The sequence below is a fragment of the Naegleria fowleri genome (genome assembly GCF_008403515.1).
Source record: "Naegleria fowleri strain ATCC 30894 chromosome Unknown tig41, whole genome shotgun sequence".
Lineage (NCBI taxonomy): Eukaryota > Heterolobosea > Eutetramitea > Acrasida > Naegleriidae > Naegleria > Naegleria fowleri.
The window spans coordinates 143,843-160,223 of record NW_025407973.1 but is presented as its reverse complement, the minus strand read 5'-3'; the positions used below and the strand labels follow the sequence as shown (position 1 = coordinate 160,223).

Sequence of the window (16,381 nt, the reverse complement as noted above, 5' to 3'; positions counted from 1 at the left end):
ATTTGCTTCATCTACGCATATTAAGAACTTTTTTGAGTTTGTTTTTTCTTTAACTTTGCAGATTAGAGTTTTGGTAATGTCTCGTAAAGCATGTATGTTATAGTTTAAATATTTTTGTTGTCGCAACTTGGATAAAATATTTTCTTCATGAACATTGTTTCCATTTGATTGATTGTATGCAAGAAATGCAAATAATTGACCATCAAATGGATCTAATAGAATAGGATTTTGTTCTGCCAGAGTAATTAAGTGTAAAATATGAAGTAATTTTGTAATCAGTAATAGTTGCATTGACTGTCTTACAAATGCAAAGGCGTGTGTGCGATTTATATTGAGTTCAGGTGATTGCATTAAATACCGTACAGCCGAATCTGTTGTTAATCCACTACCTTCTTCACCGGGAGCAGTTCCGGTAATCAATATTCCAGGAATATTACAAAGTGTTCTAATTATTAAAGCACTATTTGTAAAGTCAATCATCAATCAGTTATTCAATTGAAAAATAATATTACTTACGTTTTACCCATTCCAGAAGCTTCTTGTCGTATTTAGATTTCCAATGGAGTGATGGAATGAATGGAAGGCAATTTTTCGCAAGCTTTCGATTCAATTTCAGTATGGGTAGCTTGTGGTTGAATTTTGGATGAGATATTAAAACCATTTCTCCAACGGAGTTTGACATTTGTAAATTCAATATTTTTTCCAACAGTTGATCATCAATTAGTCTTTTTTGTTGAATCAAGGACATGGTTATATGCCTCATCATAAACGAGCTCGTAGGAAGTATTTCCTTCTTTTTGAAGTTGAACTATTCTTTCAGATATCCAACACTTGCCTTTCATCTTCTCAGAGTCTAACAACGGCACTTCTATCTTGTTTTTTTCTATCAACTCGTTTTTTATCCAATTCTTCACCTTGTCACGAGCATCCTTGTCATTTTTAAATACTTCTTCCGTGATATCATTGAGAGTCTGTTCATTTCCACTTTGTTGAGCCTTCTCGAACTCAAAGACAATTTTTGAGAGAGATTTTCCATCAAAATCTTCATCGTACAAAGGTTTAGTTTGATCATTGCTTAATCCAGCCCCTCCTTTTAGTTTTGATCGACACAATGCATCCTTTGTTTGATCTTTGTTCCACAGACCAAAAAGTTTGGGCATCAAAATATTCTTCACCCAATTTACCACTGTTGAACAAGTACTTTCAGAAACATGAGAAAAGTCTTTGCTTTGAGTCATGGCTTTAATTGCAAAATCTACGTCGTGTCTCTTGATATTCTGAACAATGTTATCCAGAGAGGTTCCTTTGAAACGAGCGTCATAGAGGGATTGTACACCATCCCTGTCCAATGAAGCTCCACCTTCACGTTTCTTCATACGAAGAAGAGAAGCAACCTCTTTCTTTGTCCATTCTTCGTAATTGATGAAAGAGAGAACAACTGTGGACGCTTGTTGTTGAATGTGAGAATTTAAATGAGTGGTTGGTTGTGTTGATTGTGGTGGTGATGTAATACCTGATGAAGATGGATTTGATGATTTCTTCTCCTCCTCCTCTTCCTCTTCGTCCTCCATAATTGAAGATAATGAGATTTTGATGTATTCATCCGAGTTTGAGTTGTTTTGTTTTGGTTTTTTTTGCTTTCTTCTCTTCATTCAACATTGATTCACTTCTTCTTCTTTCTCATCATCGGAATTATATTTTCTTTTGAATTCAGAATTTCCAAGAGGAAGAGCTTCCACTCTCTCTTCATCATTCTCATCCATAGCACGTTCTCTTTGCTTTCTCTGTTTGTGGGGAACCATTTCTTGATACTATTCCGTTTCGTTCGTTCGTTCGAGAGAGTTGAATATTTTTTTAAAGTTGAACGACGCAAAAAAAATGAACACAAATGAAGACGTTGTAATGAATAGTATCAACCAAACATTGATGACCCACTCAGAAGCTTTCGGAATCATCTTTAAACATATTGAGAATTTCTCAAAAACATTGGACGGATTATCTAACCACATCAATAATCGGAAACAAAAGGTAAAGTCAGTTAAATTAGTCTCCGACAGCAACCAACCAATTAAACCTAAACAACCTCTTCCTCCAAAAACAACACTCATAGAACAAACTCCATCCCCTGCACATCCTTATCGAACTGATGGACCATCAAACCAAATATCTAAAATCAAAAATATTACACATCCAACAAACAAATCGAAAATCAACAATCAAAATAAGACAACAAACTTCATCACCAACACAAACCTCACCAAACCAATTGAAACAAGCACAAACCTCATCAAACCAATTGAAACAACTTCAAAGCCCCAAAGTCAACCCCAGATTCAATCTAAGAGCCCACCTATCAACACCAGCTTCAACCTGAATGAATCGCAATCGTCATACTTGCAAATAGCCAAGACAGCCAAGAACATTACATTTGATCCAACAAAAAAAACTCCGCAAATCAAATCCTACAATACAACAACAACCATGTACCCTCCTGCTAAAAGAGCTAAAACAATTAACTATTCTCACTGTGTATCTATTTACCTCAGTAAGCATATCGACTCAGACATCACTGAATTTATTACAGATGCAGTCAAAGAAAAACTTACATCATGGTACATACCTAACGACAAGACGCACGTACTCCAACTTGTCTGTAACAATCATGAAGATTATGTATCAACCTTGGGAATTTTAAACTCACAATCAACAAGAGACTCCAGTCCACTCAAATACGTTGTGACTCCTATGAATTTCTCACCAGCTGAACACACCCTCAAATATCATACTTCATCATATGACGAGATGATGAAGTATACTACACACATTATCAAAAATTTTTGGAAAAGAACTAATGGAGTTAAAGAAACTAATACCAGTTATGACAGAGTCCAAAAGCTTTATAAAATCAGAATAGCAGTTGAATCTCTTGAAGATAAAGAATATTTTATGGCAAGGAAATATTCTGAATACCGATCCATTGACCAGATCATAACAGAATCTAAGCTTAACTGCTCTTGCAATTTTTCATCCCTCTACACAGAGAAAGATATCAAAACTGCGATACAAAAGATGGTGGAAAAAAGCAACTGTGTCTTCCAATCAAACCACTTAGAGATTATTAACAAACCTAGCCCATATCGCCCTGGAGAGCATTATTATATAGCCAATTACAAAGCAACTAATGTTGCAGAATTGGAAAAAATTACAAAATTCCCAACAAGTATCACTCCACCAAATGGCACAAAACCAACCTCAAAAAAACTCATATCTACAACCAAATATTTGGTAGAAAAATTCAAAAAACAACAAGAAAACGAAGTGACTGGTGCAACCAATAATTTCCAATTCAATAATGACCTCTCAGCATTAGAAAAGAATCACAAATCACTTCAAGTAGAATGTACTGAAAACTCAATCAAACTGGAATCACATTCTAAACAAATACAAAACATCACCAATACACTAACAGACCACACAAAATCCATACAGACCATTTTTGAAAAACTCAACGAAATAGCTTCCAAAATGGAAAATATTGAATTACATTTGACAAAACCGTACCATCAATTAATTCATGAATCCAAGGATGATGTAGAAGATGAAGATGATGAATCTTATCACCCAAAACCAAATGAAAATAGTGATGATGAAATGGAATATGACGAAGAAGAAGATATAGTAGAACCTAGAAGAGGTGATAAACCTCTTGGAAATAAGAACAATTAAGTCACCAAAATGTAATTTGAAAATTGGCTGTTTTAACTGCAACGGGCTCATAAAGACAGCCACAAAAGAAATATTGACAAATGAAATCAAAGGGATGTGCTACAATCATAACATCCAAATCATGTCAATTACTGAAACACACTTAAAAACATATGAAGATCAAAAAGAAGCCTATAACAAAGGGAATGGAAGTATCTTCTTTAATTCACTATTTGGAGCAAGAAAAGCTCAAAAGGGAACAGCTCTCTTCCATATTCTTAACAACAAAAGAAAACGATTCATATCCAACGAAAATCTAATACAAGGAAAACTTCAATGGACAAGGTTTTTCTCTAGAAACAAACCTATTAACATCATTACGGTTTATGCTTCATCTGATGGTGAAGATGATGATGAAATAATCAACATTATTATTCACCTTCTACTAAAATGTGAAAATGAATTCAACATTGTGCTAGGAGATTTCAATATCAACACAAGGAAACCACAAAATTCGAGAGAAAAAGAATGGAAAGAACTTATTGAGTGTTTCCAACTCAAAGAACTAATCATCCCAGAGAATTACACATACGTCAGAAAAGTCATCAACTCAGTTCAAAATCACGACCTGATCATATCTTCGTTTCTAACAACATCAGAATAATCAGAGAAGTTATTTTGCCACCAATATCCAAAAATGATCATCTACCGTTCTATATTGACATTGAGCTCGAAACAGACTATTGTTGGAGAAACTTCATCTCTAGGAAAGATATGAATCAAATCTCAACAACATTGAACGAATCACACTATGATTCATTTGATGCACTTCAGAAAGACATATCAGAAATGGTTAACAAATTTTCTTTCAAAGACGATAAGACCAATCTCAAATACATTAACACAATCAATAAGAAAGAAATCAAAACCAAAGAAATAGAACTCCTCCATCTTGTAACACAAGGAAAAGGTCAAAATATCGAGGAAATTGAAAAACTAAGAAATAATATCAAAGTACTATACAAGGAAACTGGAGCTGATATCAAAGCAAAACTAAGTGAAAATTTCAACAAACATGACAGCTCAATGATTTACCAGTTTGACAAACATCTAAAAGAAAAATCAATAGATTGGGAAAATATCCAATTCTCTGAAGAAGAAATTGTGCATCATTTTGAAACAAAATTTACCTCAGTATCCAAATCATCAGACTTTGAAAATCCACCATCAACCGTCAAGAAAGGACCGAAAATACCACAAATAAGCCTTAAAACAATTAAAGAGGCGATATCGAGAATGAAATCCAACACACCCGGTCTAGACTCAATATCCTTCCAAATTATACGTAATCTCAAAGACGAACATCTACAACTTATTGCTGACCAATTTGAAAACTGCATTCAACAAGGTAATATCCCTGAAGAATGGAAATCTGGTTGGGTTAAATTACTCCCTAAAAGAGACATTCAAAAACTAAATGATATTAGACCCATAACCATTCTCCCAATATATTACAGAATACTTTTCAACATAATTGCATACGAATTAAGACAATGGGCTTCCAAACACATCAACTTAAGGCAACAAGCATTTATTTCACACAGAAACACAATGAATCACGGATTATTACTTTCATCTCTAGCCAAAAAGAACAAGTCGTCATTCCTTTTGGTAAACTTAGACATCGAAGGCGCCTATGATTCCGTTGAAGATCATATCATTGAAAAAGCTCTCACTCATTGTAAGTTTCCAGATGAGTTGAAAACTTTTATACTAAACTCATACAAGAGTCAAATATTACAGCTAGAAATTGATCACCATCTCTCTAGACCATTCACAAAAACAAGAGGAATACCACAAGGATGCCCTTTAGCTCCTCTTATATATGATTGTATTACTCAACTCATCATTGACAAATGCATACAACAATGGAAAATTTCAATCAAACCAACCAAGCTTAATATTAACGATATTGGTTTGCTCTGCTTTGCTGATGACATTAATTTAGTTTCAAACAGATACTGCAATTATAACGAAAGACTTGATAATATCTCTAAATGGCTCGGCCAATTAAGTCTAAAAATTAATCCTTCAAAATCCATGGCAACCACTCTCCCAACTAAAAGCAAGATGAAGCCAATGATAGACGGTACTATTATACCAAGATTCAAAAACCTTCGAGTACTTGGACACTATCCTTGGGATGACTCTACTTTAAATGAAGATATTGAAAAAAGAATCCTCCAATTTCAACTCTCACTCAAATATATTCCACTGAAAAGAATGGAGATAACAAACATTAAGAAAGTAATTTTTGCCAAATGCACTAGCTTATTTACACACATTTTACGAACAAATTACATTCCTGAATCACTTGTTGATAGAATTAACATTGAAGTAAGAAAAGCAATAAGAAAGAAAATTTTCATGCATAATGCTAGTCCAACAAACTATTTTCACCTCCCAATCACCTATGGCGGACTTGGTATTCCAAGATTCGATATCTTTGCAGATGAAATTCGAATCAAAACAGCCCTGTATCTTATTAACAATGATAATGAACTTCTTAGAGAAGTATATTCAGAAGGAATCAAACACGAAAATTCGATTTTTAAGGAAATGAACAGATCAATGAAGAAATACAAGATCAGACCTCAACAATTTAACAATGACGAAATCTTTCCAAAACTCAAAGGAAAGAATTTTACTATTTACACTGACGGATCAAATCTCAACAACTCAACAGGTTTCGGCTTTACCGCCAAAGTTAACAATTCCCAAGAAACCCAAGATTTCTCATACAAAATTAACAGCGAATACTCACATAACGTTGCTGAATTATCAGCAATACTCACATCACTAAAGATACTTCCACCTAAATCTAAGGCAAAAATTCACACAGATAGTGAAATATCCATCCACGTTTTGAAAAACAAAGCCTATAACGGAATTTTTAACTGCTTCAAGCATGAATATCAACAGGTCATTCAACAATCCAATCTAAATATTCAACTAATCAAAGTTAAAGGTCATGTCAACAAAGGAAACATCAAAGCTGACGAATTAGCTAAGAAAGGAGCTCAAGAGCACAACTATTTTGACATTAAGAAGCTATTTTCGAACCAAACCATCCTTGCCACATCTAATACCATTATTTTCGACATCAAAAAATCCATACAAAAGAAAAGATATGATGTAATGTTTAGCCAATTTGATAGAGATAATTCCAGTCTACACCTTACCAAGAACTGGTCATCTATCAATCTAAAATTCATCAAATCTAAAATTGACACAAATACTAAGTGGTCAATCTGGAGAAACTTAACAAGCAACCATATCAAACAACATAAGGAAAGACAATGCGCTCACTGTAAATGCCCCGGAACTCTAAAACATTTCATATACTATTGCCCTAATACTCAATGCTTTAGGGATTTTTTCTACACTAAATTCCTAGATATTACATCAATGCAATGTATCCTCAACGATTATCAAGAATCAAGATACTGTGAAAGAAGGAAAGTTTTCATTATTCATCATGACGGAGTAATGATTCGAGATACTCAAATGCCCAACTTTAAAAATTTACCAAATATTTACCAAAATTGGCCTGAAATCCAAACAATTCTCACCCTACTAGTTGGTAAATGTCACACCAAGTATTATGAAAACTCAAGGTTTAAAAAACCAATTCAAAAACAAACCCCAATCCTCACGGATTTACCAGCACCAGTGGTGCTAACAATAAACTAATTAGATTTTTTTAAAGTTGAACGAATAGAGGAGTTGGTTTTTAGGCTCTTTTCATTTTCAATCTTTCAGAGAAGACTTGTTTTAATCGCGATGATGCATTGGGAGTCGATTCTAAAGCTAATTAAACACTTCCGTACCCAAGAAAAAAGTACTCGTGATACCTTTCATACAATTATCCATGGCTCTAGGATGGTTCGATCGAAATCTTGAATGTCCTTAAAAAACAAATATAGATGGTTCACAAGAGTGTTGCTTTAATGGCAGTGGTGAGCTATAAATTTTAATTAAGGATATGGTCTCTTCGGTCGTTATGGATACAAGAGACGTTAATAAACCTTCATTATTTATTTTAATTAAGGCTAACGAAGAATGATTCCATAATTGGACATCCTTTTTCCCAAAATACAAGTGAATAAACCCATCCCTCTCCTCAACGATGTTTCCTCTTTTAAATTCCTTCTGTCTTCCGTTATTGACCTTAATTTACTTCATTCATCCCTTCTTGCAAGATTCATTTCGAACGTTTGAGCTTTTCAAATTTTTTCAAAAACGCGCTTGAAAAAAAAATGACGACACGACGAAAAGTGAATCGAGGAAGCCTTGCTTTGCCTTCATCATTGTCCTCTTCTTCTTCAACGGAACCGTCGGCCTCATCATCAACAGCTCATGAGGTTCCTCAATCTTTGGAAACAGTGTCTGGATCATGTTTGATTGCTTCGGAACAAAATCCTGAAGAAGAACCAAAATTGATGATTAAACTTCCGTTGAATCAAGAGTCTTCGGCTTTAATGCAGAGTAGGGAAACAACAAACTCTGAAAAGAAAAAACATCATCGATTTGTAACACCAGGCGCATATTTAAGTAATTCTAGTAATTCAGCAGCAACAAATGAAAAAGAAGAACAGATTATTGTAACTCTTAAAATGGACAACAAACCTTCTTCATCGGAGAACAATGATAGCGGCAATAGTAATGGCATTACGAATGAAAGCAACAAGATGGATGAATCTAGCGATAATATTGTGCCACAAAGTGGCAACAATGATAGTTTAAAGGCAATAATACCAACCAAACATTTTTCACTTGTGTCTTCCGAAGTCACACAAGTAACTCACGAAGAAGCAGCAACTGCCGAAGAGATTTCAAAGCCAGCCACACAAGAGCAACAGACACAGGAAAATGATAATAACCATAATGGGATGGGATCAAGCAGTACTGGGACTTCTATAGAGGAATCACCCACAATTTCGAGTAGTACCAGCAACGTTATCAGTAGTGACTCTGCTAACAGCTCAAACGTTGAGCTCAAAGAACAAACAAAACCTCGATTGAGGCGTTTTAAGTTCAAGTGTCGAAATACCTCCCAAACAGAGTCTTCCACCAAAGATGAAAAGACATCACCTTTGCCAAGCAATGAGAAAAAGACCACCGAAGAAGAAGAGCAAATCACCACCACGTCATCGAGCGAGTCAACCAATACAACAGAGAAAACAAAAAAATACACTGAAAACAAATCATCTCCTTCCAGTCGCGAGGAGGAAGAGACATCAAAAACATCAAGACGATCAAGAAAAACCCGTATAACAGAAATGCCTCCCCCTGATACGTCACAACAATCAAAAGAAAGCAAGAAGGAAACTTCTTCGGAATCAATGGATAAATCAGCATCTGCTTCATCATCAAAAAAAACGAAACAATCTGTTGCTAAACCTAACGAAGACAAAAACGGAGATGACAATGACAAGCCACAACTCATCAAGCAAATATTGGCAAGACACAGCAGTCAGAAAATTTCTGCCAATGACAGCAAAATTTCATCCACAGATAATTCTTCGTTACAACAGATGGACCTTTCCGATGACCACGAAGAAAAAAAGGACAAACCTAAATCATCGAAATTCATAGAATCAACATCAATCCCTAAGAAACCCAAATCAACAAGTATATCATCAGAATCAGAAGTCAAAAAAACATCAATTACTTCAACAAAACGAGAGTCTGTCATGTTGTCTTCAATACCAACAAAAACAACCACAGAACCTCCTTCATCGTCTCTGAAATCTGAAGAAAAGAAACGAAAAGTTGACTCTGTAAATAGCTCTTCAACAAACTACTCCAGAAATTAAGACTGATGTACAAAAGCTTATTTCCACGAGTAGTGCTGTTGAACCTGGAACAAAAAAGACCAAGCTTAATGAATCACAACAAAGCACTGAGATATCTAGTATCCCTAAAAAATCGGATAATATGACAACCGTACAAAAAGAAGACCATGTTCGAAAAGACGAAAAATCCTCATCAATTTCCACAACCACCTTTCACGAAGATAAACCAAATTCATCCACACAAAAAGAGGAAACTCCCCTCATAACCTCTAGCTCGCAAGAAAAGCCAACCTCCTCATCTTCATCTGTAAAACTTACCAGTGATGATATTGCCAAAATTCCAAAGAAAAAGAAAGATGACAGTCATGTATCATCATCATCCAGTGCTCCACTTAGAAATGAGAAAGGAGATCAACGAGGAGGCTCAAGGGACTACTATCACAACAATGACCGAGCATTTTCCTCATCGAGAGACTACCATAGTCGTGAGAATGGAAGTAGCAGCAACACCTATCGTGACCACAAAGATTACAACTCGTGGGATGAAGTGTCTGTGGAACAGCACAAACAAAACCACAGAGAAAAACGAGAACGGTTGCTGAGGCCGGCTCGAATTCGAATTGAGAATGAGGATTTTTTCTTTAACACACTTAAGGAATTTGCTTTGTCACAATACGGATCGAATAATCCACAACCTGTCACTTCATTTGCTGTGAATAACTCGAAAACCAAAGTCTCATCATCTTCGTCCGTATCCTCAAGCACTGTCCCTTCCTATCCTCCTCTCCAAAAACAAATTTACGCAATTGTGTCTGTAAAAGTTTCATCCATGCTTGCTTCTAAGCCATCCATGACAGAAAGTCAGAAACTTGAAATTTGTAAAAAACTGGTGGATAAGATATCCCCTAGAGAAACTCTTGAAACAGTCGGGTTGGAAAGTCACAAGCAAAAAATTGAAGACTTTGTAGCTCAATATATTCAAGGAAAGTACCTGAAATAAAAATGATGCATGTTTTCATCTATAAAACAAGTTTTACTAAAAGAGTTTGCATTCTGTTTTCAAATAGTTATTGTCAAATATCTTTCAAATGATATATTCTTCTGTATCCTAGAATATTTAAAAACATTTTTAAATTCCATAAACGTTCTTTGACTTTCCTTGTCTTTGTTTGTGTCTTGGATTTTCATCGCAAATGACATAAATCTTCTTTTTGCCTCGTTTAACAATTTGGCATTGTTTGCACATTTTCTGTTTGTTTTGAACATGGGTATGTATGTGTTTGCATATCAATCAAGAATTCAATAGAATTATCATCATTCATCACAAATAATTAATTCGGAACCAAAAACGGACCAATATCGGCAAATACCACCAATGATTCCAATCATGAATTATTCAAAATAATATGAACAAGAAAGAACACATTCAACCATGATGAAAAACAAAAATAAACGAGATGATGATGAAAAGCCTTCTTTCAACCCCTACGAAGATTCCTTCAACACACGCATTGGAACACTCACCTTTACAGCAGACACAACTCTCATTTTTTTAAAAATTTTGTTTGAAAATATTTTGATTGAAAGTAGAACTTTTCATCGAGCGCTTGACTTGAGAGAACGAAGGTGACTCTATGAATACCAAGATAAACTCAATCTTTGTCAACCTTAATAATTTTATTTTTATTCTCTAAACATGTTGGTATCAGAGTGCAAACTTAGAAGCTGATGAATTGCATACCATCATAGAGCATGTGGAATGCAACATCTTTGTAAGATTCATCCACAAACTCATAGTCATCCAATTGATGTCTAGTAACCCATGCATGATCTGAAAATTCAGTCATTTGTTTGAATGGAGGAACACCTCCAATATAAAGAACACGATAGAAGAAAGTTTTGTCTAAGGGATTTGCTGGATTCACATAGTGAGCTGTTGGTGAAAAACTGATGAAAAATCCATTCACACGGTTGCGCATAGTTTTGGTAAAGAATTCTTGCACTGCTGATCTCATGGTGTGAGGATTGCTTCGGATTGTGTCAGGGAATTTCCATTTACCAGTCTCCTTATCCTTGAAAATGAGATAAAGTCTATTCTCCAATTGTCTGTTCAATGATTTTCTGTTATCATTAAAGTCATCTTTGGTCCATCTTCGTTGAGGTTTCCAATTCTTCAACCAATAATCAGTTCCTTCAGTTGTATATCCTTTACCTTGTGTTCTTTCATACTCGAGTCTTTGTTTTTCAGCCATTTCAACTGGGTCCGGAACTTTAATGTGTACTTCTGGGCCTTCTTTCTTTGCGTTTTTGTTGGCCTATATTGTTAATGAGATTCAATAGTTGTTGTTGTTCAATTAAAAAGAAGTCATTGAAAGATGCCATGATGTAAAAGGTGATGGTGTTTTAAAATTATAGAATGATGTTTATGCGGAGAGCATATTCAAGAGAATGAACATGAGTTTTGGAACGTGTAAATATTCGTTGATGGTAATAATAATAAGAATAATAATTGAATAATGAAATGAATTGAACATTACATGCTCTCATAATTTTCCAATCATAACAAAATACTAACCTCTTGCTTCTTCTTTAATTTCATCCATTCCTCAAAATATTCAGTATAATCAAGCCACTTGTGTCTAGCATAGTAATTGTTGTTGGTTCTTTGAAGTTCACTCATTTCTCTATCAATAGGATGATCATCATTGTTCAATCTCGGTAACCTCTCCAAACAAAAAGCAACTCTCAAAGTCTCGGGACCATCATACGTAACACTCTTTGGAATATCCTTCTCAGGAATTGGAGTCTTGTATCCCTTCCTTTCAATTTCGTCCTTGGTTACCCAAAGTAAAAATCTCTTTTGAGTTGGTGCTGTTGATGAGAAATTTGAGAGAAGAGCTACGGAAGTGCTACAGGTATGTTTGCTCGATGACGATGTTTTTGCGAATTGAGCAATTTTGGGAAACACACTTTGAAAGGCTTTGATTTGTTGGCTTTGCATTTTTTATTGAAAATCGAGCCCTTAAAAAATACCGCAAGATGAACATCAGAATTGACTCTTGCATGCTCCACACCCTGGAAAGACATTTGGAAAGAATTGAACAACAAGCGAATTACATTTCAGCTACCCTCAAACAATTAAACGCCAAACTTAATGAATATATACGAAATGAAGAGAACAGAAATTGCGAAGAAAAGGCACGGAAGCCATTAGATCATTCGCATCACTTGTTACAATCTTTACAACATCATCTATGTGACGCAATCACCTTTAGAGAAAATCCATCAGTTGAGAAAACTAACGATCCACCAGTTGAGAAAGATGAGAATACATTATCAACATTGAATCAACCAACTCCATCAAAACAAGAAAAAGAATACAAGCCAAAGAACAAACCTCGCAAAACAAGAAGGACCACACAAGCTAAAAAACAATCATCCACCGACAAAGGCAAGCCAAAAAGAAAAACAAAGCAAAAGAACAAACTTCACGATCATACTAATCATGGACAAAAAGGCAAGATACTATATTTGTATTATGATGATCAGTGCTATCAACAATTCGATAAGAAACGTGTAATGAATGTAAGAACAAGAAAGAAGCATCTCACCTTATATTGGATCCAAGACTGCTCTCCGCCCTTCAACATTATTAATTGTTGTGACTTAGAACTTTGAAGACAATGCTGGTAATCGATACATATCATTATTAACATATCATATCCATCAACACTATATATACCTATTCATGACCTTTTTACAATAATTGACGACTCAACCTTACAAACCAACGAAACCATATGCATTAACAGACAAAACACTGCTTTATTTTTGCCTTCTGTTTGAATCATGGACTCAACCCATGTTAACAGTTGCTCAACACAAGCATGTAATCTGTTAATATTTGATATATCCTGTTAAAAACATTCGACATTCAGAAGTAGTATCTAAACGAAAACGAAGTCCAATGTTATTTTATGACAAGTATTGAGGCACCGAAGGGCCAATAAACAATATTTAATTTTTTATTGAAAATTATTTTCTTTTATCGATTTTTGTTCTGTCGTAAGATACAACTAGTGTGTGTGAGGTGTTGGAAAGATTCTTAATTATCATCATCATCCATACGTATTTATGTCAGCATTATCGTTCAGTATTGAGATTGAGATTCATCAATTTGAACACAACTTGAGGCGCTTTCATGTGAACTTTGATTTTCGTTGTTGTTATTGAGAGGAACGTGACCAGCACTAAGACTTACTTCCAAATTTCTTTGAGTGATGCCATGAGAAAGATCTTGTTGATTCTCACCTTTACAACTTGGTTCAGCATGAGGATGATTATTCTCTGGAGACGAAAAAGGAATTGATGGATTCATGACTGTTGTTGTTTCATGGTCATGAACCAGTTCCTTAATACATTCCATAATTGAGCTGGCATATCGGTTGACATAATCCTCAACCAGGGCATTGGAATAACACAGAGAAATGGTCATTTCTCCACTCTTTGGATTTGTGTGAAAAACGTTTGAAAGCCCAGTCGTAGAGCCGCAAGCAGAATACGAAGCAGCAAGCAGCTCAAATCGAACTCTTCGCCCAACCAATGGTTCGACAATTCCAATATTGCTCAGTACTATTTGAAAGGATTCTTTTTGGCTGATATTAAATTTAAGAAACTTGTGTACGATTTGATAGACGGCTAGAGAATCATGATACTTGTGTTCCAAATGATGTTTCGTTTGGTGAGCAATGTCTAGAATGACATCTCTTAGATTGCGAGAATCTTCATGATGGTGTTTCTTGTGATGAATGGTGAGCTCATGATCCCTCAAAGTACTCCGCAAGAGGTGATTCTGAGAGAAAGGATCATTCATGTCGTTCGTTTTTTGTGACTTTGTATAGTTGTTGGATGATATTGAATTCTCACAAACGTTGTGAACTAGACTCTCTTCCTTAATGAAAATTTCATTTTGTTCGTGTAACAAAGCTCGAGGGAGAGAAAGCTTTACAGGGGTTAACATGGTACAGCTGAAATTACGAAACACTTTCATACATTTTCCAAGAGGTATCAACAATCCTTCTCTAAAGTCAACAGTGATGGAATTAGTAAATCCAAACTTGGACTTGTTTTTGGATTTTTCATTTCTCTCTCTGTTCGAGAGTGTCCATGCGAGAGTGCATATTGCATGTAGAAGAGCCGTCATTGTCAATTGTTGTTGTTTGGAGATGTTTAAGAGGTTCTCAAAAAATTCTTTAGGGATTTTCAGCAATTTCACTTTTGTGAAAGAGGGATTTGGAAAGGAAGGTTGTTGCAGCGGAAAAGTAATGGTGGGAGAAAGGCCATTGTAGGAAATGACTCGACCAACGAATTTTGAATACTCTACTATTTTGCCCCATTTCCCTAACATGACCGGAAAGTCCTTAATGGCTTGATGATGTGTTCTTGAATTGTTATTGGGCACGTCGTTAGTGGATCTCTCACTCCAAGTTGAAGAAGATGTTGGAAAAGCATTTGTGGATGGAGATCTTGAGGATGTCTGTAAAGAGCTTGAACCCATATCAAGGTCGACAGCAACATCTGTTTTAAAAGGTCTTGTTCGTCTGAGAGTTCGAGGAGGACTCGGTTTTGAGGGGCGAAGAGAATCCAATTGAATAAGGGCTTGTATTGGGGAAATTGGTGTCACAGAGATGATATCATTCAATGCTTTCGTTCTCACTTCTTCTAATTCTTGCTCTGTTTTTTGATCCTGTTCTCCAAGAACATAATCAAAAATTGCCGCAAATTCTTCCAAAAAGTGTTTAATGCCTTGCGCGTCAGCAATGGCATGAAAAAACGAAAAACAGCACAACCATTTCCCTTCAGCAGATGTTGGTTTCAACAAAAGTATTTTCCACATGGTGCTAACCCGATTCGGTTTTAAGCAGTTCCACGAATTTTTCAGCTCACGTTGCATGATGTGACAGAGTAAGTCGTCCTCATTTTGAATAGAACAAGAAGTGTCTCCTTGCAATTCTTCTTCGTTCTTAATAATTTCAATGTCGACGGTAGCATTCTCTACAATTTCAAACTGAATGGAACCAGGTGTTAGAATAATTTCTCTTTCCCAAATATCTTTAGCTGTTTCCGGCGTTAATATTCTCTTGCCAAATTTCTTGTTCAACACAGAATCGTTTAGTGTAGGAATTGAGCACAAGAGAGGATGTCTATATTTCAAAATACTAAAGCATTTTTCGCATTTCTCTTTCAACGCTTGAGCTTCATCTATAGTTGTGTTGTCATGTTGAATGCAATCATTTGTGACAACATTGACTTTGTTTGTGACATCGCTTTGTGTAATTTTTAGTGACAATTCATGGTTATGAGAATTGTTCTTAAACTTAATTTCAGCGATTAAAGCTAAATTGTGATGTCCCAAGAACTCATTGTGGTTGATCCTCTGGAAATAAAATTGTTCTCCCAAAGTGGTTTCAACCACTCCGAGAGGCATCTTTAAATTCAACTGTTCCAAGTGTTGATGAAGCTCGCTCGAGAAAGGAATTGGAAAATGATTTTTAACACTCCAATGATCAGTTCCTTCTTCACGACGTTTCCAAGACAAGTGAACAGGCATTCTTTTGTGTGCTTTTTTTGATGGTAAAGTTTAAATTTGGAAATTTCTCATCTCCCCAGCACAGAATGAACGAATGAAGAAACTTTCCTTCTTCCGAGTATTCATTTCCGATCTGCTGCTGAGTATGAACGAAAGACTCGGACTTCAATTGACTCAACTGTGTGAGCTCAAAACATGTCTAATTTTTTGCCTCTCGTCATTTCCAACA

The 16,381-nt window shown here is 35.4% G+C and overlaps 8 protein-coding genes across 8 annotated transcripts in view; 4 read left to right on the top strand and 4 right to left on the bottom strand.

The window, feature by feature from the left end:
* The window catches only part of FDP41_004760 (uncharacterized protein), a gene marked incomplete at both ends in the record, with an annotated part of 1,859 nt that extends 1,332 nt beyond the window's left edge, over positions 1 to 527 (bottom strand). Inside the window, 2 exons of the mRNA XM_044708209.1 lie at positions 1 to 460; positions 517 to 527. The exon at positions 1 to 460 is cut by the window's left edge and continues 1,332 nt beyond it. Coding sequence (XP_044560797.1) covers positions 1 to 460; positions 517 to 527 — 471 coding nt within the window. The remainder of the gene's footprint in view (positions 461 to 516) is intronic.
* A 189-nt stretch (positions 528 to 716) lies between these two features.
* On the bottom strand, positions 717 to 1,652 carry FDP41_004759 (uncharacterized protein; the record flags this gene model as incomplete). Its single annotated transcript, XM_044708207.1, has 1 exon — positions 717 to 1,652. The coding sequence occupies one exon, from the start codon at positions 1,650 to 1,652 to the stop codon at positions 717 to 719; it is 936 nt and encodes a 311-aa protein (XP_044560796.1).
* Positions 1,653 to 1,878: 226 nt separating this feature from the next.
* Positions 1,879 to 3,726, top strand: FDP41_004758 (uncharacterized protein; the record flags this gene model as incomplete). Its single annotated transcript, XM_044708206.1, has 1 exon — positions 1,879 to 3,726. The coding sequence occupies one exon, from the start codon at positions 1,879 to 1,881 to the stop codon at positions 3,724 to 3,726; it is 1,848 nt and encodes a 615-aa protein (XP_044560795.1).
* An 828-nt stretch (positions 3,727 to 4,554) lies between these two features.
* Positions 4,555 to 7,458, top strand: FDP41_004757 (uncharacterized protein; the record flags this gene model as incomplete). The annotated part of the gene is made up of 1 exon (XM_044708205.1): positions 4,555 to 7,458. The coding sequence occupies one exon, from the start codon at positions 4,555 to 4,557 to the stop codon at positions 7,456 to 7,458; it is 2,904 nt and encodes a 967-aa protein (XP_044560794.1).
* A 566-nt stretch (positions 7,459 to 8,024) lies between these two features.
* On the top strand, positions 8,025 to 10,563 carry FDP41_004756 (uncharacterized protein; the record flags this gene model as incomplete). The annotated part of the gene is made up of 2 exons (XM_044708204.1): positions 8,025 to 9,548; positions 9,601 to 10,563. 2 exons carry the CDS (start codon positions 8,025 to 8,027, stop codon positions 10,561 to 10,563), a joined length of 2,487 nt encoding a protein of 828 aa, XP_044560793.1.
* A 718-nt stretch (positions 10,564 to 11,281) lies between these two features.
* Positions 11,282 to 12,564, bottom strand: FDP41_004755 (uncharacterized protein; the record flags this gene model as incomplete). The annotated part of the gene is made up of 2 exons (XM_044708203.1): positions 11,282 to 11,878; positions 12,139 to 12,564. 2 exons carry the CDS (start codon positions 12,562 to 12,564, stop codon positions 11,282 to 11,284), a joined length of 1,023 nt encoding a protein of 340 aa, XP_044560792.1.
* A 38-nt stretch (positions 12,565 to 12,602) lies between these two features.
* FDP41_004754 (uncharacterized protein) lies at positions 12,603 to 13,241 on the top strand (the record flags this gene model as incomplete). The annotated part of the gene is made up of 1 exon (XM_044708202.1): positions 12,603 to 13,241. The coding sequence occupies one exon, from the start codon at positions 12,603 to 12,605 to the stop codon at positions 13,239 to 13,241; it is 639 nt and encodes a 212-aa protein (XP_044560791.1).
* Positions 13,242 to 13,713: 472 nt separating this feature from the next.
* Positions 13,714 to 16,173, bottom strand: FDP41_004753 (uncharacterized protein; the record flags this gene model as incomplete). The annotated part of the gene is made up of 1 exon (XM_044708201.1): positions 13,714 to 16,173. The coding sequence occupies one exon, from the start codon at positions 16,171 to 16,173 to the stop codon at positions 13,714 to 13,716; it is 2,460 nt and encodes an 819-aa protein (XP_044560790.1).
* Positions 16,174 to 16,381: the final 208 nt, after the last annotated feature.